This window comes from Condylostylus longicornis, unplaced genomic scaffold (assembly GCF_029603195.1).
Source record: "Condylostylus longicornis isolate FDR11 unplaced genomic scaffold, ASM2960319v2 ptg000004l, whole genome shotgun sequence".
Lineage (NCBI taxonomy): Eukaryota > Metazoa > Arthropoda > Insecta > Diptera > Dolichopodidae > Condylostylus > Condylostylus longicornis.
Window position 1 is genome coordinate 16,743,420 of NW_026577973.1, and position 24,643 is coordinate 16,768,062.

General features: G+C 25.0%; 4 protein-coding genes across 5 annotated transcripts; 2 read left to right on the forward strand and 2 right to left on the reverse strand.

Moving 5' to 3' along the window:
• The first annotated feature begins 341 nt into the window (after nucleotides 1-341).
• On the forward strand, nucleotides 342-3,312 carry LOC129609230 (general odorant-binding protein 99a-like). The gene is made up of 2 exons (XM_055521166.1): nucleotides 342-508; nucleotides 2,760-3,312. The coding sequence occupies exons 1-2, from the start codon at nucleotides 470-472 to the stop codon at nucleotides 3,141-3,143; spliced, it is 423 nt and encodes a 140-aa protein (XP_055377141.1). The 5' UTR covers nucleotides 342-469; the 3' UTR covers nucleotides 3,144-3,312.
• Nucleotides 3,313-7,306: 3,994 nt separating this feature from the next.
• On the reverse strand, nucleotides 7,307-13,424 carry LOC129612030 (uncharacterized). Of its 2 annotated transcripts, XR_008697197.1 has the most exons (6): nucleotides 13,292-13,424; nucleotides 10,067-10,270; nucleotides 9,692-9,898; nucleotides 8,958-8,975; nucleotides 8,799-8,862; nucleotides 7,559-7,634 (listed from the first exon to the last, which is right to left on the reverse strand). XR_008697197.1 is itself a non-coding variant. In XM_055525473.1 (5 exons), exons 1-5 carry the CDS (start codon nucleotides 13,418-13,420, stop codon nucleotides 7,395-7,397), a joined length of 957 nt encoding a protein of 318 aa, XP_055381448.1. In that variant the 5' UTR covers nucleotides 13,421-13,424; the 3' UTR covers nucleotides 7,307-7,394. The 2 variants fall into 2 exon arrangements, 1 of the variants encoding a protein (XP_055381448.1); XM_055525473.1 differs by having other exon boundaries at nucleotides 7,307-7,634; nucleotides 8,799-8,975.
• Nucleotides 13,425-15,610: 2,186 nt separating this feature from the next.
• Nucleotides 15,611-17,562, forward strand: LOC129610940 (ER membrane protein complex subunit 2). The gene is made up of 5 exons (XM_055523775.1): nucleotides 15,611-15,753; nucleotides 15,898-16,306; nucleotides 16,369-16,525; nucleotides 16,579-16,674; nucleotides 16,730-17,562. Exons 1-5 carry the CDS (start codon nucleotides 15,720-15,722, stop codon nucleotides 16,913-16,915), a joined length of 882 nt encoding a protein of 293 aa, XP_055379750.1. The 5' UTR covers nucleotides 15,611-15,719; the 3' UTR covers nucleotides 16,916-17,562.
• A 192-nt stretch (nucleotides 17,563-17,754) lies between these two features.
• LOC129612669 (leucine-rich melanocyte differentiation-associated protein-like) lies at nucleotides 17,755-19,041 on the reverse strand. The gene is made up of 3 exons (XM_055526421.1): nucleotides 18,961-19,041; nucleotides 18,602-18,889; nucleotides 17,755-18,465 (listed from the first exon to the last, which is right to left on the reverse strand). The coding sequence occupies exons 1-3, from the start codon at nucleotides 18,987-18,989 to the stop codon at nucleotides 18,132-18,134; spliced, it is 651 nt and encodes a 216-aa protein (XP_055382396.1). The 5' UTR covers nucleotides 18,990-19,041; the 3' UTR covers nucleotides 17,755-18,131.
• Nucleotides 19,042-24,643: the final 5,602 nt, after the last annotated feature.

Sequence of the window (24,643 nt, forward strand, 5' to 3'; positions counted from 1 at the left end):
TTTGGCGAATTGTAAATAATTGAAATATTGTCACGATGGTCATCGTTGTTTATAAAAAAAACAAAATAAAAAAACAAAAAATTATTTTGTTTATTTTGTATAAAATTTTTCAAATCAACGTAAAATAGTAAAATATTAAAAAGGAAAATTTTATTATCATGTAAATAATTCAATTTATATAAAAAAATTATGAAAAAAGTATAGTAAATATATCGAAATTATGTTATACATATATACACAATCTACATTATACATAATGTGGTATAATTTGTAATATACAAAAATTAAATTTTCATATAAATACGCCATAAAAGTCTAATAAAGTTATCAGTTTTATCTCAAGCCTACATTAATGTAAAACGTTTTAAGAGTAATTTTTGTAATAAGTCATAAATAATTTGTTGTATAAAAGAAAAATTCATATATTCATATAATAAATTATATACGTATAAATCTATATATATACAATATGAAAACGATTTTTGCAATATTTGCTCTTATTCTAGCGGTAAGTACCTACTGAAATTTAATACGAATCAAAAACAAAAAATAAAAAAGTGAACAAATGGCTGCTTCCATTGTTAATTAATTAAGATTTTTCTCTATTTTATAATTTCATTTAATATTTGAAGATTAATAAACATTTGTATAAGTTAATTTTTATTATATTACATAATTAAACAATGAAAATAAAGTGAATTTTATTATTGCATATTGTAAGGCGCTATATAAAGTGATTTCGTGAAAATTTAAGTAAAATCATTCGCAAAATATAATTTGAAAATAATAAAAAATTAATTTATAAATGTTTATAACCTTTAAAATAAAATTTGAAATATGTATATGTTGAGCAAACTCATGATTGTTAATACTGACCAAATCAGGAAACTAAAAATATTTTTAAAAAAATTTAAAATTCCCAAATCGTATGTTGTTAAATCACAAAAATTAGGACTCAAATCTCTTAATTTTTAAAATTATTTTAAATAATTCATTAATATATTTCGACTAATTTCGTTTTCTAATTACTTGAATATGAGCTATAATATTCTCATAAATCCGTTCCAGAATACCAAATAACTAAAACGAAATGGAATGAGGCAAATTATTTAAGATACAAGAAATTATTAATGATTATTTCGAAACAACACAAAAAAAATCTAATTAACCATTTCAAAATCACTTAGGTAAATCTTCTATAAAAAATCTAGAATCATAATATGCAATAATTGTTACACTAATACAAAATCTCTAATAAATAAAACAGCTATGTAGGTATTTTAATTCTAACAATTAACCAACATTTTAAGTTGTTTATGTAAACACACTATTGAAAAATTTCATATTGGATTAAAAATTATTTGATTTCTTTTATGGCTTTTACCATCTGAGCCTGCTACGACAAGGTAGTTAAGTAAACAAATATAGATAGAATGTATAATAATTGCGTAAAATCAACAATTTTAAATATTATGTCATTTGGTATACACAATTATTGACAAAATACATAGTAAGGGTTTGATTATTTTATAAAAAAAAAGGAAAGAAAAGAATGAACAACAAGGTTATCACAAATGAAAAGAAATTTATGATTACAAAAATATTTTTTTAAAATTTAATTAAGTATACACTATCTCATATTATGAATGTCTGCTAAAATATTTGAGAAATTAAAGCTGATGTGAGCATCACATAACCGACCATTATGTGATTTTTTGAATATTATATTGTAAGATTCATATTACCCTATTCTTATTTGAGTGGATTGCCCAAGATTTTAAAAAATGCCCTTTGAGCAATTATTTCAAAATTCAAATAACATTTTAACCAAAGTATAACTCCAAAAATGTATTACGGGTTCAATTTCCAGAATAAAATTTTTTTGAAAAGGCGTAATTGCATTTCTCATATACTAAATTGCAAGAGACTTTGTTAATTATTTCCTTACAAACAATTAAACTTGCTGTTGTGTTCCAAGTTTTTTTCGAAGTGCTCTTAATAGCATTTCTTATTATTTAAGCTTCATAAAAATATGTTAATTTATTGAAAGAATATTAAAAACTTAAAAGCAGCCAATTGTAAAAATTGAATTTCTCTCGTCTGACATTAGTCAAAAGTTGATCAAATGGCTAAAATTAATTCATATATAAATTTTCTAAAAAGAGTTCATTTGCATTTTTCTATCCAACTAAAAATTTGGATTGGTTGGCAACGGAAACAGAGACGTATGTCAACCGTTAATTCAAGACTCGTTTTGTGCTCAGCTGTTAATAAAACAGCTCATATAGCATAGCTTGAATAATAAGAATTTTTAAAACTCTAAAGGCTCTAAAAATAACTTTTGGCCTCTTACAAAAAATTTATTACGCTTTTAGGTAGAATAATAATTTTTTCAGATGCACTTTCAAAATCGCTTGCAGAAATTTTTAGCACTTCCTCATTGTGGAGGACGAGTCTCTTATTAAATTTTTTTTCTTTCACTGGATATTTAAATTATAATTAAACTCTAATAATTTCATTGTCAGAATTATTTATTTAAATGTGGAATATAACCTGGCCTGGCTTAAATTGTCAAAATATTAAGGATAATACTATTCCATCTTGTTAGAGTGTAAGGGTAGTTAAAACTACAATGTTTAAAAAAATAAACTTCATTACAATTCAACAATCAGTTAGGAAAAATATGTTTTATCAATTAGAAATTACAAAATATTTTTCTAAAACTATAAAAAAATTAAATTGAATCCTATTATTTGCAGGTTAACGCCGAATGGAAAATTAATACCCAAGAAGATCTAATGAAATATCGTGAAGAATGCGTTGCCGAGAAAAATGTACCAACAGAACATGTTGACAAATATAAAAAATGGGATTATCCAGATGATGAAACAACTCGTTGCTATTTAGAATGTGTTTTCAATAAAATGGGATTATATGATCCAAAGGATGGCTATAATATTGATCATTTAACACAACAATTAAAACATAATTCGAAAGATGAACATGATGATATTAGGTCAAGAATTGAAAATTGTATTGATAAAAATGAACAAAAAAGTGATTCTTGCGCATATCTATTCAGAGGATTCAAATGTTTTATGAGCAAAAATCTTCAATTAGTTCAACAAAGTATTAAACAATAAAACCCACTACATTGCACATAAAATTACAAATATAATCGCAGATTGAGAAATAAAACCATTTTAATTTTAAATATATTAAAGTAATACTCGACCAACATCTTATTATTTAAGGGTTGTCACATTATTCTGAAATAATAAAGACAATGTTAACATGAGAACTGATCAAAAATTTCGTTTTTTTAATTTCTTAGTTTTAACTTTAATTTAGTTTAGTGATGTTTACTGATGTTCATATTGATTGATTAACTCTATAGGTACACTCAAAAATAGTGAGTTGAAAATGGTATACTCATCGGCTTCGAATAGAGCTATATTATCTACATACATATTAAGGTACGTATCTTAAAATATTTTAAATTAAGCTAAAAAAAACGACTACTTTTACTGTAAGTTGAGATACTATGGCGAGTAAAATTGTGAAATCTTAACATTCCAAAGAATGCTCGAAGTGTGCTTATTATCGAATTTAAAAACACTATTAAATTTGGTACTGCAAACACTAGTTAACTTTGATAATGTATTGTAAGCCAATTTAAATTAGTAAGGAGCAAATTAGATTAGGTTAGGTTTATGCGGTTATCGGAGGATACGTTTATTCCAGGTAGGCCCATTGTGATAACGTTGAATATTATACCCCCACCCTTACTTGAACCAGCTCAAGTTCTTTATAAACCCGTTTGAATTCCCGGCATTTACGTTCGACAGGTCCGTAACTCAAAAAAATAAATGCGACAATATTATATTATTGTCAAAGCTATAGACATGAACACAGAAGATAGAAGTCCAGATGGAAAACAACTTATCGCAAATACATACACTTATACAATACAAATTCAAATGCAACTAAATAATTTCTCTAGCACATTATTAGAAATAATTTAATTTAGAAAATTAAATTATTTCAACAAAACCAGACAAATTAACCTAGTCTAGTTATAATCTCCATATAACTTGATATTACTAAACATTTTTTTCAGAAACTGTATAACACTTACATTATTCCTTTATTGTGCTCTATGTATGTATAATTATACGGTGGATGTGAACAAAGTAATACTAGATCACTCTATCAGGCAGTAGTGGAACTTGCTATGTGTCGTAAATAAAAATTGACATAATCCCTGCCTTTTTTATCAAAAGTTTACGTTTAAAAACACTAGTGGCTAGATTATTATACAAAAAACAAATCGGGAATATTAGATCGGTTCTTTTGTTCCGGTTCAAGGTTTTCTAAAATTTAAAAGATTGTTTCGGGTTTTTGAACTGGATAAATTTTTTAAGTTGGAAAACTCTACTAATTTTGTTTTGATGTTTTGTTTAATGCAAATTGTTTAAACTTTATTACGGTAATAGATACATACATATTTTGAAATAAAAATTTTTAATTAAATTTTGAAATTTTGAAATGTTGATCTTCCATTTTTTATTTAATTTAATAATGTCATTTACACTATCTTACAAAGCAATAACTGACAACAATTAAAAAAAAAACGATGAGAACGCAACTGGTAACAAATAGCATTACTAAATTTTAAGACCTAAATAAAAACCGCATATATAATTATTTCTGTTTTGAACTGTCATTTTTTTCATATCTGATCTTGAACTGGAACCGGAACAAAAGAACACAGCTCTCATAGATATAATGTTGTCCTATTAAAATTTTTATTGCTTCCAAATCCGCCATCTATAAATAAGTGTAATAATATTAATTGTTATTAGCGAACAGATGTCACTACTGCATAACACTTATACCGACACAATATTGTTTATAATAACGAATTCAAAAAATAGGTGGTGTATGTTTAGCATAAATGATTTAACTAACAGCATTTGATTCAAATTAAAAATCACAAAAAGTAAAAACAAAATAAAAAATTGTAACCACTTTCAAATGAACAATGAAAGAAAGTATGTGTGAACTTATAATTTAATTTAAAAATTAATTTATTAATTTAATGATCACCATAAAATAAATACGGCTCTTTTTACTTTGCATTTCATTAGATACGCTATGTTGTATTGGACTTATGACATGCATTTATAGGAGTACTGACTCCGTTTTAATTACACAAATTTGGGAATTGGTTTGTCTAATTATAATTGTTTCATTTTAAAGGAATGAAGAGGAAAAGAGAATACACTTAATTCTTTTATAAAGTTGTTTGCTTTTTAAGTAAGTTTTGTTGAATTTCTAGTTATTAGTATAGAATTAGTTTGTTCAATCAAAATTTATATCTAAATAGCAGTATACCAGTTTAGGAAATAACTTTTTGCAAGGAGACAAAAAACAACCTTCGTTCTGTAAATTTCTCGTACTTCCCTTGTAAGTTTTTTACAAGTGATTAATATACAATATTTTTTTCATAGAAAACCCAACGTATCGAAAAAGCTCGAATTTTCTGGAGACGTAAATTTAAAACTTTGTGACTAATTATAGTATTTAAATGTAGCACTTGTTTGTAATGTAGCACTTTTCCTTTTAGTAAGTGAAAATACGGCTTTTAACTTTACAATCTAGCACTATATTGTCAAAATTATTTTCACTCATACACGAATATATTTCAAAGATTGCATACATTTAAGATGACCAATGTATGCAATCTTTGAAATAAAACAAGAAAACAATTTAAAGAAGCATTAACATAATAATCGAATTTCAGGGTTAATTGCGTGAAATACGAAATATAATTGTATTTTTTAATGGCATGGTATTCGACGTTAGAGCAATATAAGCTGCTAAAAATTCTAACTTTACAAATTACGAAAGGCGATACCTCGAAAGGGGGTAGTGGTGGAAAAAAATTTTTATTCTAGGGAATTAATCTATTTATTAAAAGCTGTCTAAAAGCTATTAAAATTTCAAACTCCTACAATCTGCAGTCTACAAGAAATACAATATTAAAAATTTTGGTAAAAACGGGTTTTAGATAACAGTAAATTTTAACAGTCATTTTATTTCTTTGTTGTTTAGATATGGTATGCCGCGGTATAAGAAACCAGTCACTATTTTTCGGGATTTTGCAAAATTTGAAAAATGCTTATTGTTTCGGTGCACTAAATACTGAAAAAAGACTCTTTAGGGTTTTGTGGGGCTATAACTTTTAGAAGGGCGGTGGGCAATAGGTGAAAATTTTCTTCTACGGAAATAAGAAGAAAAAATAAATTCAAATTTAAAGTTTGATGCCAGATTATATTTTTTTTTTATTTTTTTTAGATAGGTACTCAAAATTCTATTATTTCTATAATTCTATAAATTCTATAAATAATATATTATTTATTATCTTTAAAAAATTTACAAGTTTGCACTTATTAAAAAGTTTCTTTCACTTCGGTTCTTCCATTTCGTGGCATAACCTATCATAATAGTGTTATATCATTTCTTATGTATGTACGAATGTATGAATGGATACATGCAAACACATACATTTTGTAGCTATAAAATTAAAAGAAATTTCATAGTACCAAACAATTAAAAAAAAAAACAATGTGCAAACGAGATTAAAGTTAGTACAATAAGTTATGCGGAGATTTCTTTTAAAACAACTTCTTAGTAATTTGACGTTATCTGGAAGATTTTATGTTATTTTCTAAGCCTTTTTATTATGCGAACCATTTCTAATAATAGCATTTCTAAAACAAAATCAAATTAAGATTGATTTTGCTTTCATTTCAAGTTTCTCTTTTTCAAAAAGATTTTTAAAGAAAGTTTTTAATAGAAGAGTTTCGCATTAAGTTTTTATATCTTGATATTGTTCTGGGTATTTCTTAAAATTAATTTTCTACTTTGTTTTATAATTTTGTATGATCTTTTATACGATTTAAAAGTTATTGATTCTGATTTCTCTTAAATATTTAAACTTTGTTCTTTAAAATAATTAAATTAACTTTTATAAAGCAAAATATAACAGTTAGTTGGTACAAATATGATTGAATCAATTCAGTAACAAAACCCAGATTACTTTTACAAAAATTAAATAGAAAATTTTGAACTCTAATCACATTAAAACAAGAAATATATTTAAGCTTTTGCTTGGCACATACATTTGTACATATATACATATATATTTATTTATAACCTTATAAAAAACTAAAAAGTACTTATTTAACAAAATTAAACATATTATTCAACATTAACATAATTTACTTGGTAATTACAAAATTTCTGTATTTTACTAAGGCACGTCATTATGATGTTGTTGAAAGTCTAATTATTAAAACATAATTAAACCCATTAAATTTTTTGTTTTTTTAATAATAAATTGTAAGTTCATCTCTATATTTAAAAATTGTACTGTAACTTTTGACATTTTCTTTTAAACATTTATGTAACTTTGAAGCAACTAAACATAATCCTTGATAATAACGTGCATTGGCATAATGTGCACATTTTTCTATTTCAATTCTATACCGTGGTGACATATCAATTTTACTTCCTAATTTTAGACTAATCTGATTTACTTCTGAATAACTTTGAAGAATTTCTTTCACCTAAAAATAAATGAATTATTCACATTTATGTTCACATATAAATCTATGCATATGTACATGTAAAATGTTGGTTAAAAGAATATTTATGGACAGTGATCCAAAAATAAATTTGAAATAAAAATGACTTGTTTCATTGAAAGACTACATAAAGTGATCGTTAGCTGTAATGTAAATTTTCGATTGTTCTGATGAAAAGCTCAGATAAACGCCAAATTGAATTGTTATAATTCATTTTAATTGAATTGAAATAATATTCCGATGTTATTAAGGCAAAAATTTGATTTGTAAACATACATACGTACATATTATATGGATTTTTTCTTAATTTAAATTACAATACATTAAAAAATCAAGCAAATTAAATGCATCCGAAAGGGCTCTGTTACGCTGATGGAAATCTCGCGGGCTGGTGTTTCTGCAATACTGCAATAAGTCAATAATAAGTCACCTATATAGGGATGGGAATCACAAAAGACCCTATGGGTCGATGTGAGTCCACTACGGAAAAAACAAATTGTTCAACTGCTAATTCTTAATGACTTGAAAATTCATTTTTGCTAATCTTTATTTTGGATATATTAGCAAAATTTATGTTATGCTAGGTATATTGTATTGATTAGCCCTCTTTAACATAAAAATGTTTTACTTAAAACAATTCTGTGCCTAAATTAAACAATATAATATTTTTATTTGTAGCAAATTTTTAATAATGAGATGATTATTTCACAAGCTTTTGTTTCCGAAGAAAAACAGACAACATTTAAAAAAAAATAACAAAAGAGCATCCAAAAAAGTGGAATAGAATTAAACCTTTAAATCTTTTCTTGCGATAACGAGTGTTTCTTGTTTCTTAAACCTTTATATCTAAACAATGTTTTGAGAAATAGACCATCTTTACAAATGCTCAAATTATACATTATAAAGTATATGTCCAGATGGCAAATTACATCAGGCTGGACGGTATGATTTAGTTAATAAAAAATTCCATATAGATCTATAGATATTCCATATAAATTTTATATAAAACGACTTAGTTTTAGCGTCACTGTATTAACATTTACTGTATATATTAGATTGAGGTCAAAATGAAGACCCATATAGAAAAATAAAAACAAAATAAATACTATGTAAAATAAACAGATTTAAAAAGTTTTTTGAACTTACATCCACTCTTCCATATGCATCAATGAAATGAAAGTATTGATAAATACATTTTTCTAAGCATTTACTAAAATTAGAAAAAATTGAAAAATCCGAAATAGTTTCAGAATAGAAGTAATTTATTGAATAATTATAACAGAAATCAGAAGCTTTTTGACCTACTGGCTTACTTATGGCACTCTGAAAATAAAAATATAAAAAAAATAATTTATTTAATTTAATTACTATTTAAAATGTTTTATTTTCAACATATTATGAACGTATGTAGAATCAAATTTGTAATAATTACTCATATTCAAAGTAATGTAGGTATACACACTTATAATTTCCATCCACGATCGATTATTTAAGAATATGTGAAAATTATTTAAAAAAAAAAAGTCATTCAGCTGATGTTTAGCATCTATGAAGAACTGAATGATGAGAAGATAAGCAAATTATATCAATTCTTTCGCCATTATTTTACTGTCTTTACAAAAATATGTGGACTAGAGATTTACATTTGCATTTTAAATAAAAAGATACTCAAATAAATTTCTGTGGATAACTTATTTTTTTAAAATAAATTTTTATTTATACCCCACCCCCTCTTCTCTAAAAATTATACCTCCTCCACAAAATAAAAATTTTTATAAATCAAGAGTAAAAGTCAGTAGTGTCATCGTTTTAGTGCAAAATGGCATAGGATAGTGTTAGTATAACAAGATTAACCATTCAAAAATATGATAATAAAGGGTTAACCGACAAAAATAAAATAGGGTAAAAACTATACTGGTATTACAATAAAATAATTTACTATGGTATTGTCTTAATTACTAAATAATTGTGTAATAAAAAATCTTGAGCACTAACTTGTATACCCTTATAAAATTGATTATTAAAAAAATTAAACTTACATTTCTTAAATTAGTAAATCCATTTCGAATATCATTTATTCCAAGTCGGTCAATTAAAAATACCCACATTTTGTAATACGATTCACAAGTGCTGTCTAAAGGTTTAAATATTTCTTCTACCAATTTGTTATAACTGGTTAAATCTGACATTGATAACGCATCTAACGCTGTATTAGATCTTTTTAATATTAACATGAATTTTTTCTTCTATAATTTAAAAAAATTAATAAAATTCGTATTACATACATGTATATTTTTATACATATTTACAATTGCATATTATTCATTAATTGCAATAAATAAATTACTTGTAAATTTTGTAAATAAAGCTATTCTCTATATGTGTGTAAAGGAAAGTAAAACACAAAAACTTACATTTAAGCCCATGTCTTTTAAATTAATTAGTCCTAATTTGTAAAAAATGCATTTAATGTAACAATGAGTTAATTTATTGTCTGGAAATTTCCATACGTTCCATAAAAGAATCAATCGTGTATCTGCATTAGATTCATTTTGACATCTTTGAAATGCAAATCTTATATTTTCTTCTTTTAATTGGTAATTATAGTCATTCTCTTGCTACAAATAAAAGAAAAAATAGCAAAAAATTATAATAAAAATATTTGTCTATTTATAATTATGTATGTATGTATAATTATTTATACATTTTTTACTACACAATGTAGTTCCTTACATTTATGTACATACGTAAATCAATACACATATTTATTTTATATAAATATACATAACTGCGCTACGCGGTATTCTAAGGTTACTTTAAATGCATGTATGGTCAATTTGTCTCCAAAGTTCTGGTATACCCAAGTTCAAGTTTCAAGTCATTTAAATATAAATAAATAGGGAAATGTAATTAAGCTTACAATTTCAAACGATTTTAAAGCTAAATTAAATTCGAAATATTTTTAGTGAACTCTACAGGTTTGCGCACAAATGCATAATTAAAACTTTTGCACTCGGTAAACATATCTACCGATACTATTATAAAATCAATACTTAGGTATACATGTATGTAAAAATTTAATTAGTATTAACATTAGTAATAAAAGTAAATTAAAAAATAATTTTATTAATATTCTTGATAACCTTAAAAACATATTTTTAAATTTACGTTAAAAACTTGATAACAGTGTCTTAGCTGCGGAATTCATTATGTCCCCCAACAAATTTACATAGATATTTCTTTTTATACCAATATTCAACAAAATTTTCGAACAAAATTTAAAGAGATTTTGCTAATCTGTCAAACGATTTGCCACATTTTGGTGTATTTTTTAAAGCCATTGCCGAAACCTTGTACTGCACCAATTCTTTGTAGGTACCTGTTCCAGTGACCCCAATTGCTGAATTTTAAAACTAATTTGCGTGTAGAATGTGATTATGAGTAAGAATATATATAATTTAGAGGGAACAATAGCTTCCTTTGTGACTTTACATACGTGACAAAATAAATATATTCCCTGCGCATGCAAAATATGGGCTGATATAAAAATATGGCAATATTATTAAACATGAATTGCTGTAGCGTTTTTTTAACTATTGTGCCGGAATCTTTCAAATTTATTAACTAGAAATTTCCATACGTTCCATGAAGGAATCAACACTGAAATATGCAATGTCACATAAATTCAACTAAAGTTTTCAGTATGTCCAGCACTCAAAGAAAAGAAATTTGTATATAGAGAGCATTTTCCTTTTTTCAGGACAAATTACTATTTAACAAACTTAATCAATGCTTATACTACAATCTTGAATTGATTTGCAAATATGTTAATATACATACGTACGTATGTGAAGAATGCTGAAGAGTACCTATTAATTCATTTTACTTTTGTTTATGGATATAATCAAAGATTTTAAATTGGTTAATTTGAAATATAAAGTTCAAGTTCTAATCAAACGATTTTCAACATTAATTAGGAGTTAATTTATTATTCCTGGTCAATCGTAACGCACTCGGGGAAAAAAGTGTTATTATGTTGAATACCGTCATAAATTACCTTATCTTTTTTGTTTATAGTATTATTCTGAAATGAAAAGAAGAAAAGCTTAATTTTTTGCAACCAACAAAAGTGATTTTATAATTTACAAGCAATATTAATAAATTTTTCATTCTATTAAATTTTTCTTATTGTTAACCTTGAAAATCGAATTCTATTAGTGCCTAAAAAAAAACTTATCCAAATATATCACAATTTTAAGCAAAACTATACACAAGCCCACAATACTATTTTACCATTAGAATTGGATTTTGTAGCCAAAAATTCATTAGTTTTCATAGTAAGAGATAAAATAAATGATAATACGTAGCTCCACAATCAGGAAACAATAGATTTCCTTATTCATGCTTTCTTTAGTTAAATTTATTTTTATTTTTCTGAATTTTTTATAAACGAATTGTTTGTGTTATTCATTAGTTAAATCTTTTAATAAAATATTAGATATTGTTGAGATTGTAAGTAACGTATTAGATTCATTATACAAAATAGGATAGTACAACCCAAAATATATGATAGAAGTAGATAAAATAAGTACAAATGAAAGATGAAAGTAGATAAGCTACCTAAATTTAAAGTACATAATAAAATATAATTAAAATTTTTAAGAGGGCAAAATTTAATTTAATTTACTTTCGAATAAATCTGTGATTGAAAAAAGACAGAAAAATTCTTGCTTACAATAACAAAATGAGTCGAAGAATAATCGAATCTTTGGGACACAAAATCTAACGACGAAGTTGAAACAACATATACTTACTACTAATTCAAAAAATTTTTATAAACAAAACCCGAAAATTTCAAATCATAAATTAAAAATTGAAATAAAAGATTAATTATTGTAAAATTTATGTATTGGTTATTGTAAAAATCCAACGACTGCTTATCAGGGCCCCACTGTTTTAAAAGAAAATGCAACTATGCATACAACTTATTATTAAATGTATTATACTGTTATACCTATGTATTATAACTTCCTATGTTAAAAGTTAAAAAAAAATGATAAACCCCTTTGATAGCAATAGGTGGGTAATTTAAAAAATGTATAAAATTAAAAACACAAAATATTGCAGCATTATTATGCTTTCAAGCTCATATCTACACGCACCATTCACCAAGAGACCTTATCAACAAAAATTCATCACAAATATTAAAATTATTTCAAATTATCAAGTCAATATTAATTACTACATACAAGACCATAAAACTAAATATCAAATGCCTCCCCTATTTAATTTGTTTGTTCAATTATAGATACATATATGTATATACAATGAATATATATATTTATATGCCCAAAATATATAATGCAATATGTACCACTACCTATGTATGTATGAATATCTTTTCTCATAAAGTTCTTATAATATTTAGATAAGCTTATAATAGTTTTAACGCTTTCTTTTAAAAACTCTAATTTAAACAATATGTAAGTAGGTGCTTACCAATTTATGTACATATATTTGTAGGTACACAAAATATCGAACTTCGTTATATGCATGTACATAGATTTATTTACACAAATAATGTAATTTTGTAGGCACATATTTGTATTAAAAAATAAAACTAAAATAAACAAACTTACCCCAATTACCGGTATAACAAAAGCGTTTAAAAATAATACAGTTATTAAGAGTAATAATGATACTGATAACGGTTTATAGTAACTTAAAAGCGTTGTAATTAATATCACTGCAAGGCAATATAAATCCATCCCAACTGAAGTCTAAAAGTAAACTAAAATAAATTAACAATTTTTTTAATTTTTAAGAGAAAAACTAGAGAAGCTTAACGCCACTAGCAAGGCATACCTTGTAGAACTTAAATAGTAAAAAAGATATGAAAATTATTTTTTGTTTTCGGTTTTCATTTCACATATTTTTGGTTTATATTTTTTCTTTTTTTACTATACTTGCTACTTACTCTCTTTTTGTAATATGTAAGTATGTCAGCTAAGTTTTGATATTTTTTTAGAAATTATAAATAAAATTTTATTTTATTATTTACTTATTTGTTTAAATTTTTCGACAAAAATATAATACACATGAATAAAATAACAATATGGCAGAACTTCGTAAATAAGTACATGGAAAACTTTAATCACAGGGGGCTTAGCATTTAAACGATTTAGAATTTTAAAAACATTCTGCTCTTCAAATCCAATTTTTGATCATTTCAATTACATATGTACTCGCACATATGTATGTTCAACAAAATTATATGTAATATGTCAAAACAAAAAACAAATTTACCTGATACGTATAATGTCAAATATTTGTGTTTAATTAAAAAAATTACGAGATTTTTCATTTTAATTGAGTCATAATCTCTGAGTCTATTTTATCTCGCGTTTCATTTATACTCATATACAATATACTTTTTAATATTTAACACTCATTTAATTGGAGTTTCGTATTCTTTTCTTTTCAAAAGTTATTGACTGAACTTGAACTTGCCAATATTGTCACATTGAGACAAGATGTGTAAAGGGTTACCAAATTATAGGTTTGTCTGTCCAAACTTTATAAAACTTGAAAAAAACTTTATGAACTTTTAGTATGCAAAGGGTCTGGTTACGAAAGAAAAAATGAGAGAAAATGATGACGCCATCAAGTTTCGTAAAGTAAAATTTGCGGTTTTAAAAAGTTTTAAAATCATAAAGCTGCCAGAAAATATATTTTCGTTATATATGTATGTTAAGCTATAACTGAAAAGTATAAAAACTATCTAAAATATGTAAAATATTAATATTACTCGAAAGTTACACTACGCCAGAAAATGAACTTTAAATCCACCGCAAGTAGAAAAGCCAGATATACCTACAACACAACCAACCGTATGGTCTAGTAATGCCTTATAAATTGCAATGACATTGTGCTTTATTTAGATTAAAAGGGTTCACACTCAAGGTTCACAATTTTTAGAGCTATGATAATAGCAAAAAAATATATTTAATACTAGGACATTGCCTTATATAAACAGAAGAAATAATTTTACAGCTGATTAAATTTGTGCATTAAAACCAAAAACTTCAGCAGCCGAAACTGTTCAAAAGAAAGATAATATTCTGCATTTATAATACGGCCGACTGTTATTTCACATGTTTCAACATGAAAACTAAAATTTTAAAAACTACTTTTATTACTTAGTTATTTATTAACATTTTGCAAATTTGTTAATGACAAAAGAACTACTAATTAGTGTTATTATTATATTATTTTTGTAACAAATAATATGAAAAATTTATAGCAACTTTTCCTTAAGGACGTTTCTGATTGTTAAAAACTCTGGGGACGTTTTGAGACGAGTTTTAGAAATTTCGGTTAGCAGCTTAATTCAAGTTAAACCATTAAGTCGTATTAACATATTTCAAGCTCAAAATTTTTCATGGAATTTTACACTGTGCGAATTAGCCTAGAATTGAAAATATCAATTTCTCAAAAGCATTGTATGTCGACTAAAATACTGTCAAATTTATTATCGTTTTGACTTGTATTGTGATACTTAAGTTAATCGTAGAGAAATTAGAAAAAGGAGCCAATAGTATCCAATAGGTACAAAAATACTGAATTAAAATATTAACTATGTATATGCTAGAAACAGTTGTAATTTTGTATTCCTGAAAATAATACATATAATATTTTCAAAAAGCATATTATTAAAGCGAAAATAGTTAAAATGAGCGCTTAATCAAAAAAAGTTTAAATGTTCACTTTTTTATTTAAAAAACGCGGCTTTAACATTTATTCGAATCTGTAAAAATTGTCCATCTCTTGAGTAATAGTAGAACTTTAATGTGTAGTGTAAAATTTTAGTTGTGTGTTGTCAGCTAGTGTTTGATGGGTAAATGTCAAATGCACACTTGATGACTGTCTATTGAATGTCAATTGTCAAAATTCTTTTAGATATATGAAAAGTTTGCTTTAACATAAAATTTTGATTTAATATCAAGTTTATAATTATATTAATTATAAGTAAATGAATATTATTTATTGCATCAAGCAAAATTCAAAATGTCGTATAATTATGAAGATATGCAGTGGTCAGGTAAAACAAAATTGATTAAAAGGTTTAAAAAAGTAAGCGATTAGTCTCAAATCATTGGGGTCTAATTGGAAAGCTCGTGCCTTGCAAATCATTGAAAACCATGTCTTTTTCTTAGTATAGTAAGTAAATGATTTTTAATTTCAGATGTTACAGATCTTTTAAGAAAATGGAGAGAAGATAATGTTAGAAACAGTGATAGTATTATTCAATTATGGGAAGCTGTTCTAGAAGATAAAATACATAAGGTTGGTAATGAGAGGCACTTAATATTAGAGCAAGTAATTATAGCCGCCTTAGATGTTGGACGTTTCGATATTGCTGAAAAATGTATTAAGAGTTTATCAAGCGAATTTCCGGGCAGTATGCGTGTTCAAAAGTATAAGGCCATGAGGTTTGAAGCTTTAGAAAAGTATGATGAGGCATTAGATGTTATCGAGGCTATAATTCGAAAAGACGAGACCAATGCAGCTCCGCGAAAGAGGAAAGTTGCAATATTAAAAGCTAAAGGGAAAATTCAAGACGCAATAAAAGAACTTTGTGATTATTTAAAAAAGTAACGTGGTCTCAATATTTCTTTTGTAATTTTGGACAAATTATAATATTTTTTAATTTAAGATTTATGTCGGACCAGGAAGCTTGGCATGAACTATGCAATCTCTACCTCTCTGAGGGTGAATATGCTAAAGCAGCATTTTGTATGGAGGAAGTTTTACTACACAATCCGCATAGTCATTTGATTCACCAAAGATTAGCCGAAATTCGATATACAATGGTAAATATTTCAGGTAGAAACCGAATTTTTAAAAATATAGAAAATTATCTTAGGGTGGAATGGAGAATATTGAAATCGCAAAAACCTATTACTCCCAAGCTATTAAATTGAATAATAAAAATTTAAGAGCGTTGTATGGTTTATATCTGGTAAACTTATTTCAAACATTTTCGTAATTTTATAAAAAAATATTGTTGATTCTAGTGTTGCAACCATATTGCTAATTCGAAGGCAGTTATATCAAAACGAAAAGAAGCACAAAAACTTGGGCAGTGGGCTCTGAATCAAGCAACAGAGATAACTAATTTCAAATCGAAATTATGCAATCAAGAAAAAATTTTAGCATCATTAACAAATGCATTTGGTAGTATGGATATCAAGTCTAACTGATAAAATTAGAAATAGATAAAATAAAAAATACGATAATTAATATTAAGTATTCGAATTACTGAATAACGTTTAAATGGTTTTCAAAAACATAAATTTATGTTCTTATCTATTTAGATATACTATTTTATACTTCATTCGTTATATATCTAAACAAAAACTAGAAAAAGATATAATTGAAATTTATTTGTTTTCAAAAATTTCATTTTAAATATTTATTTGAGATAATTTAGTAATTTTCGGTTAAAGCAGCATTTAGAAATGTTCATTTAAAATTCATTTTTTGATAAATATGTATTTAACATCTTTTTTTTTTTTGATTAGTCAGTGAACCCAAATTGCACATAAAATTTCAAAAATCACATCTAATTAACTTTTAAAGAAATTGTTAATAGAAAAAGCGTTGCAAATAAATTTAATTGGAAATTAAAAATGTGCAAGAAATTTTTTTATCAAACATCAACTTTCACTGTTTTAAAGATCTAAATATGTTAGCCAAATAGTTGATCAAAAAAAAACTTATTATTATTTTAGAATTAAAAAAATTACCAAAATTCTTGTGTTTGTTTAAAATTTTTAGATAAATTATAGTGAAAAAAAAAACAATTCTTGTTATGGAAAATTCAAATAAAATATGGAAATTAGGTAAATTCTTTTTATATTATAATAAATATAAAAATTAAAAAAAATGTTTAAATGGGAAAATAAAAAGATTATATATTATGTCAATAAAATTTGAAGCATTTATATAAATAAAATTGAAAATGGTTTAAGTAATCCTATATTTTCTATTTTATTTGACATCTTTCCTTACAAAATTTTTGGTCCTTATAAAGTTTCGGTATTCTTATAATAGAAAGAAGTATAGCAGGATAAAAAAAAATTACCCCAATCTTTTGATAAGTATAATTATCTTTCTATACTCTTGTATAGAGAAATTGTTCCAATAAGTTCATTCAAAATGTTGGAAGTAATATTCAAAGTAATATCCAATAAGTAAAAGAAAAATAAAAAATTCTGCATATTACGTATTTTATAAGCATACAAGATTTTAATGAATATTTTACATAACATTATTTACATAAGTAAGATTAATAAGAATAAACCAAATTTGATAAATTTCTTTTTGCAATCTATATATAATGATTTACGTAATTTAGTATTTACATAATATCTATAACCTATTAAACTAAAATCAACAGTTAACTGGTGTAGCACTTTAAACTATACGTTTTTGATTTTCCAACATCTTGAGATATTGGAAATCCCAAATATTTTGCCACTTTGTCCTCAGCAAATACATAACTTTTAAGATTTTACCCATTTCTGAGTTTTCATGAGTCGATGTTACTGGAGCTCCGTCAAAATACATTAAAGTGGGAAGTAGTTCAGCAATTTCCTTTCGATATATCCTTTCTTGATCTTGACTGATGCCGTTTAAACAGGTTAAACCAACAGGATTACACATCATTGATAATTGTTTGATATTCGGGCACTTTATTTTTAATTGCAAAACCCAATCATTTGTGTTAATAATATTACAATTATTTAACCTAAAAATATTTAATGTTTTGTTTATTTATTGTAAAAGAATTCAGTCTCAAATTGTTAAGTATTTTTGTTTTTAATTTAGAATTATTATAATATTAATTTCTGTAACTTTAATTTTATATTTATTCATTTATTTACCATAAAATTTGTAATCTTGGCAAATATGGTAAAGATTTGAAATTTAGTCGAGGATTTCGATCTAACACTAAAGTATGGAGAAGTGGAAAATTCGATAAAAATTGAAGATTTTGCAAGTTATTGTATGTTAAATCTAAAAATTTAATATTTTTTCCTAAATATAGTGCTAATTTTCTTGGAAAACGATTCAATTCTCTGTATGCAAGTGAAACTCTTTCAAATTCGTATTTGATTTCCTCTTGTGTAATTTGTATTTCTTGAAACGAAAAACAATTTTCATTCAAAGACCTAAAATTAAGAAAATAAAAACAATATTAATAAAAAAAAAAAAAAAAAATATGTTTATATTAAATATTTACAAAATATCTATATCCTTGTAATATTTCATTCTATTTGTCTTCAGTTAAAATACGTGGTACGCAAATTTATGTACAAAGCTGCGTTTTAGAATAAAAACTATTTTGAATTGTGTTTACAATATTTAAAATTAAAAACAAATTTTCCCCACTCTCATTCAAGTTGAATGATATACGAATGTGTATAGCTATATGCACACTTACTTTTGCATATACATAATTACTATTTACAAGTACTAAAAATTTATGTTTTGTATATACATACATATTTAGCGTATTTTAATAAAAATTACAAAATAATATTATGTGCTTATTATCTCCACTGTTTTTCCTTTTCATTATGAATAATGTGAAGAAAATTTACAGACCACCTTTTCTCTAAGATGAACTTGCAAAAATTAAAAATGCAGACATTTTTTTAATTCAGAAATTTAAAATAAAATGACGACTCGTACTGTGAAATAATGTAGAACATTATCACAATAGCTACTGAAATTACCCATTACCTTTATCTTCAACGATAAGTACTCTAGATCACTTTACTAGTCGCTCGTTTTTAACATTATTTTGTCTCTTGTCCCTCTTTTACGGAAGGAATTTTTTTTTTGTTTTTTAAGAAAGTATTTTTTCTTGTTTAAGTAAAATGTGCTGCTCTACAAACCATTGACTTAGTTCGAATTTATTATTACTTAAGTTTACCAATTGATAAAAATTTTGAAATAACAGCATTACAATATTAATTTAAGGTTCAGTGTATGACGCATTTATATAAGTATTTTCACTGAAAAATTATCAATTTTATATTGATTAAAATTATATTTTTATGTGTTATTTACATAAACTATGTGCAACTAAAGATGTAATGCACCTATATGTAAGTAAAAATTTTGGAAGTAGAAGGCACGCTTATTAATCACTAATCAGTGACAACGTTACTGATGTGTTTTAAAGTAAACAATATATTAGTACCTACAACATAATATTCATACATACATATTTTCACAAATATAATAATATAAAGGCGACCAATCATTTTCCGTTCAGGAAGGACGGTACCTATTATTTATTAATTCTCTTTAAAGAAGCTGAAAGACTAATTTTTTATTTAAATTCTGAATTTATATTAAAAAGGCGAAAATATCTAACAAAATTTAAATAAATTTAGTTGTACTTTAGTTGTACATTTGCTATGCAGATGTCGATATAATGCAACTATTACAACATTTTTTCATATAATGTAGTTGGTAGTTTAAGAACGCTTCTTGGAAAAGTGAAATTTTTTTAAAAATGACACTTATAAGATCAAATTTTTAAGTTCAATATGTAGTCAAATGCAGCGTTTAAAAAAAAATTTAAATTTCTTGTACCTTTGTATGTTTTGACTGAAAACATTAAAAAAGTTGCTTTAGCGGGATATTTAATTGTAATTACTGCAATTTTGTATAACTCAACCAAATATTTTATTTATTTCTTTACATTTTGTTATTAAAATTTTTCGTTCACTCTTTTATTGTGTTAAAACTGGTCACTTTAATATTATTATTACTATACGTTTGCTTTAAATGCAGAAGTATAGTTGTTAGATAATAATAAAGCCACTTTATATTTAAGGGACTTTATGAAAATATTTTGTTTAATAAATCTTCTTCATTAGGTTGCGTTTACTCATTACTCAAATAATCCCAAAATGTGACACAAAATTATACACGTATGTATATATATGTACATTTAAATGAACTCTGAACCCTTTATTCTAATATATTAACTTGTTAACGTTCTGTAATTACTACAGTAGACCAATAAAATTGATCTACCACTTTTTGAATAATGAGAAAGTAATTGCTATTATTATACCTACATATTAATTATTCATTAATATTAGAATATTGAAACATATACATGTATGCATAGCAAAATTATGTAGGAAGACATAATGAGCCAGATATGCGTTTCATTACGGCTTAATTGCCTTAGACCTATAAAAATATTCAAAATTTCAATGGTTATTCTTCAAATTATATTTGTACAATATACAATAAATCTTAATTACAGTTTTTAATCCTCATTACAGTTTTGAAATGTTTATCTATTTTTAAATAAGTTTTAATTATAAACACATACACCAATTTTAATTGCTTTCAACAAAAATCATATCATAGCCATTTTTCGATTCAAACGTTGGAGCACGGTTATTAAATTTCAATAACGAGTTTAAATATGCCAATACACATTTAAAAATTCACAAAATTTTGTTATTTGAGTGCTTTTACAAAATGCTGAGACAATAAATCCTGAGAACAGTAGCATGAAAAATTTAATTTTACTTTAAAAAGAAAAGCTTATAAATTGCCCAAAACTACAAGCTTATAATTGCCGAAATATATGTTGAGTGAATTATTTAGTTCATTGCACATATATGTAAGGACAACAATTTAATTTTAAAATAAGAATTTCTATCAGGATGAACAGTAATATGTTCAATAGTAATTTCTTGTCATGTCAGTAGTTTTATACACTATATGCACATATTCAATTATAAATAGACAATCGATTTAATTTTTTTTTCGAAAATAATTAGATAGGCAAAATTTTTTTTATATTTTAAAAATACGAATGGCTTAACTCTCCACTCTTGTAATCTAAAGTGATGGTTCCGTGAACGCGGAGGTGATTATAAAGAAAGTGAATAAAATAAATTATTATGGAAAAATAATACAAGTAAAAATTTACTTTAGATACTGTTTAAACAATTAAAACAGGACTCTGTGTAAAATTTGTAAACCACAGGAAACAAAAAATAAATTATTTAAAGCGATAATTTTAATCGACGATTTAGATCGACAATTTTGACCGGCCTTTGGACTTAGAATAATTTTTTTAATCTATTCTATAATTTAACAAAAATACCAGAAATTTAATTTAACAATATTGTGTGCAAATACGAGTATGTACCCCAGCATATTTGTTTAATATACACGCAAAAATATTTACATAATAAGTTTAATGTACTAATATAATTGTATATAAAATAATATAAAATTGTATATAAAATAATTGTATATAAATTGTATATAAAATTATATAAATGTAATATAATTTTATTATTCCAAGCAAGTAATATTAATAATTTATTCTTAGTTGAAACGATGGGAAAACGAAAGAAAATCAACGAAATATTTTGTATGAGTATAGACTAAAACTTTTATGCAAGCTAGAGCTGTGAATCCGTATTAATAAAGTATGCTTTTAATCTGGGCTCTGAATATTTGCAAATTATTAAAGAACCTCATATAAATTTTAACTTTGAATATATAAAAAAATATTATTGTAATTTTTCATAAATCATCAAAGTGAAAAAAAAATCAATATGAAAAATATTTGCTGAATTTTGATTATTAACTCCTAATGAAGCCGTAACAGGTAGAAAGACGGTTGATATATGTATATGAAATTAAACTCATTTTACTGGGATGCCACATGCGCTTAAACTAGAGAAAGTTGTAATATCAGTACTTGAATATTTTCAAATATAAAATAACGCGATTCCGAAAATTGGAAAAAATTATAATACTAGTGTCTGTTTGTGACAAAGCTGTTAGTCTTCGATTTCAAAATCATTTTTAATTATAACTCTATTTAAAGAAAATTTGGTTATAATTAATGGTGCGGAAAATCAGTATTTCAGAATCTTTTGAGCGGTCTTAATATAAACTCACATCATAAAAGAAAGCGATAATTCAAAAACTAATTGAGCTAAGCTCTCCAACAGTAAAGATGTTTTGTATAGTAGCACATTCCGGAACTCTTTTTAATTCCAGTTGGTTTTGGTAAGTGCTACATAATTTGATATTATTTTCACTGCAATTCTAAAGTTGATAACAAAAACATATTCATAAAGATGACATTGTCATCTCTACTTATTGTTTTTTTTGAAAATTTTTAAATAAAGATTTAATGTGTAAGAAATAAGTATTGAGCACGTTCGAAGGGTAAGTAAATCATATCAATTATTAAATTGTAATTAGAATTTCTGCAAATTCATTTCTTTTAAAGGTTTTCACTTTTATTCTTACTCATACACATGGTATGTATAACTATCATCGATGATCGAAATAGCCTAATATGAACAACCGAGTTAAAAATGCTTAGTGTAACAATAGGTTATTTTTATTTTAAATATTTTAATAAATTATCAGCATATACATATATTAATTATTTGCCTTATTCATTGTAAAATTATTTCATTTAGGTAGACTGCTTAACTGTTATATGCTATAATACTTAAATGATATAATATTAAAATTTAATAATAATATTCATGAGAGTATCACACAACATCTGTTTTAAAAATCTAACTTATACCTATTGTACCTAATACTATTAATGTTAAATCAAGTATACAACCATATGTACCTATGTACATAATATATGCAAAAGAGAGTTCTAACTATAAATAATTATACAAGAAACATTTTTATATTATCAGATGTTATTGAAGAGTAACGTAGAGGGTAGATGATTATTGTACTCGTATCAATGATGTGTAGTTAAAAAAAGCATAAGCGCAGAAAATGGCAAATTAAATGTGAAACACTCACCCGTTTAGGAGTTTCGCTCCTTAAATTTAAAAGCTCCTTATTTTCATCATGTTAATTTACAAATGCATGTACCAAACTATTTATAGTTATATTTTTAAAAAAATATACATACATTTATTTGGAATATGTTGATTTTTTAATTGTACAACTTTCTTTATTTTTGAAACAATTTCTCCGGATTCAATTGTGTCAATATATCAATAATAATTAAACATTTATCGTGCCTAATCCATTAAATATATATTTACTCGTGCAGATGTAGATAATAATTTCGCTTAAGAGTTCATCCAATAGTATAAGCATTTTTCTTTAAGGATTATACAGAGGAATTTTATAAACTTTTTTTGTTTTCGATTTCATATGACATGCTTGTATACACAATATGCTTACGTATGAGTTGATATAGGAAATAAGTGCTAAAATTGTAAAGTCTAATTAACAAACTATAAATCTACGTTATATATATACATATATATATAAGATACGGCTATTTATTACCCATTATTTTATACCAAATTGTAAGTTCTAATGCATAATCACGTTCATATTCATATATTTCGTATACCCAAAGTATAGTATGCGTCAATAAATATATTTTTGAATTTCACTAATTTTTAAAATTAGATATTGATAGTATGTAATTGGAAACAAATTAAATACAAATTAAAGGTAACTACAAATACATAAATATTCACATACAAGTGGCTTTCATATAATTGAGCATAGCGACAATCGAACATACATAATAAAATGAAATAAAAGTAATTAAATCTGGTAAAATTATTTGAATGTTATAACGTGAAACCGAAAAAGAAAAATAAAGTGGGAAAATAGCCAGAAAAACCCTTGATCATATAAACATTGTGTGCGTGTTTGTGTGTATAAAGCTATGCAAATATTTTGGTATGGGTAAAAATTATTTCCCCGAACATTTTTAATCTCAATAATTTTTGAGTACCTACATACTTACCTTTAATTTTTTGCCTGAAAATATTTTATAAAAAGGATGCTTTTTAAATTCGTAGATTTAGTTGCTGACTAAAATTTACCATGCGAACAATAACATTGTAAAAAAAATTAACGTGAAC